Here is a 1678-nt window from a genome sequence, read left to right on the forward strand (position 1 = left end):
GTTATAGCAAACATCACATATTATGTGTTCAATGATTTAAGGAAACACAGATCAGTATGTAGATTCTAGTTAGAGTCGAACCTCAGATTCCCAGGAATAGGTGTCTTTTAAGAGAAAAATGATGGAAACTTACACTTCTGAGATAATTTGCTTATTTTTGTTTTAATTATTCCCAATCCCCTGCTTCTTTCCTTTAACATTATCTTCGCTTTTGCCGCTCTGGAGTGGGTGGAAGACAAATAACCCCAATTTGACTAAGGTACTTTGACTCCTCCTTTGGAAGACTGAACGTAAGGTAACCTTTAAGTATTAAGAATGTCTATAACAAAATAATGGGCTCTTGAAGGCAAAACTGTTCCTTGTATAGAAATAAGGAATAATTACAAATGGTCCTTTCCTTTTCTTTTTTTGTTTACTCACAGGTAGTTTAACCCCTTGTCTTTATAAATTTCCTGACCACACCTTGAGTCATGGATTTCCTCCCATACACCAGCCTCTCCTGGCAGAGGACCCCACAGCTGCTGATTTCAAGCAGGAACTCAGGCGGAAAAGTAAATTGGTTGAAGAGCCAATAGATATGGATTCTCCAGAAATCCGAGAACTTGAAAAGTTTGCCAATGAATTTAAAGTGAGAAGAATTAAGTTAGGTATGTGCTTATTAAGAGCAATGGGGCAAATAGCTTGGTCTGCAAATCCTTATTCTGTTACTGTTAAATTTCTTATAATCTGACTTAAAAGTCTAAGACAGCTCTCAGTCTACATCTCTACTATTACCTTAAGTTAGTCAAATTATAATAATCCTACAAATGCTTTATTTTCTTATAAATTCTTAATAGCAATCATACACAGATTTTTAAATTGATGGCACCCTTTCTCGATTTAACCCACATCAAGGTTAGTTTTGATGTGCCCGTTTTTATCTATATTTTGTTTGAATTTTTGAATGGACAACATATGCATGATTAAATAGAATGAAAGAGTGTAAGTGGCATGTCTGTCTTCTGATTGTTCTTCCTTTTCATTGTTGTTAATTTCTTCTGTATCTTTCTAGAGATACATTATGCATATATGCAAATATAGATATTGCTTCATACAGATGTATTTTGGAGAGATTTCAGTATTAATTTTTCCAGAGCTCTTTTTCTTTTATGGCACTGTTAAATTCCACCTCATGAATACACTACCATTTATTAAACCAGTTCTCTACTAGTGGAATGTAGGTGATTTCCAATCTTCTGATGTTAAAACCATGTAATTAGCCCCATTAAATGTCATTTTGCCTCTATGTAAATACTAATATATGTGTAGGAAAAATGTTAGAAGCACAATGGTTTGATCAAAGAGTTGATAAATGTTGTCAAGCTTGTCTATATAGAAATTGTACCAAATTTTACTACCACGAGTGTCTCTTATACCACCTGAGAATATAAACTCCATGAAGGAACAAGATTTTTGTTTATTGATTTCTTTTTGTTTTCTCACTAATGGTATCCCCAGCACCTAAAACAGTGTGACTAGAACATAAAATAAATAAATAGCAATTGAGAAATAATATGTTATTAGTCTTTTGGATCTTTGCAATTAGACAGGTCAAAGTGGCATCTCATTGTAGTTTCATTTTAAATTTATTTTGAGTGTAGAGTGAAGAGCTTTCTTTTATATATTTGATAATCATTTG

At 33.1% G+C, this 1678-nt stretch overlaps 1 protein-coding gene across 1 annotated transcript in view; it reads left to right on the forward strand.

The window, feature by feature from the left end:
- The window catches only part of POU1F1 (POU class 1 homeobox 1), a 29397-nt gene that overhangs the window by 24672 nt on the left and 3047 nt on the right, over positions 1-1678 (forward strand). The window contains exon 3 of the mRNA XM_012644316.1: positions 423-672. Within this exon, the coding sequence (XP_012499770.1) occupies positions 423-672 (250 nt within the window). The remainder of the gene's footprint in view (positions 1-422; positions 673-1678) is intronic.

This window comes from Propithecus coquereli, unplaced genomic scaffold (genome assembly GCF_000956105.1).
Source record: "Propithecus coquereli isolate 6110/MARCELLA unplaced genomic scaffold, Pcoq_1.0 Scaffold21, whole genome shotgun sequence".
Lineage (NCBI taxonomy): Eukaryota > Metazoa > Chordata > Mammalia > Primates > Indriidae > Propithecus > Propithecus coquereli.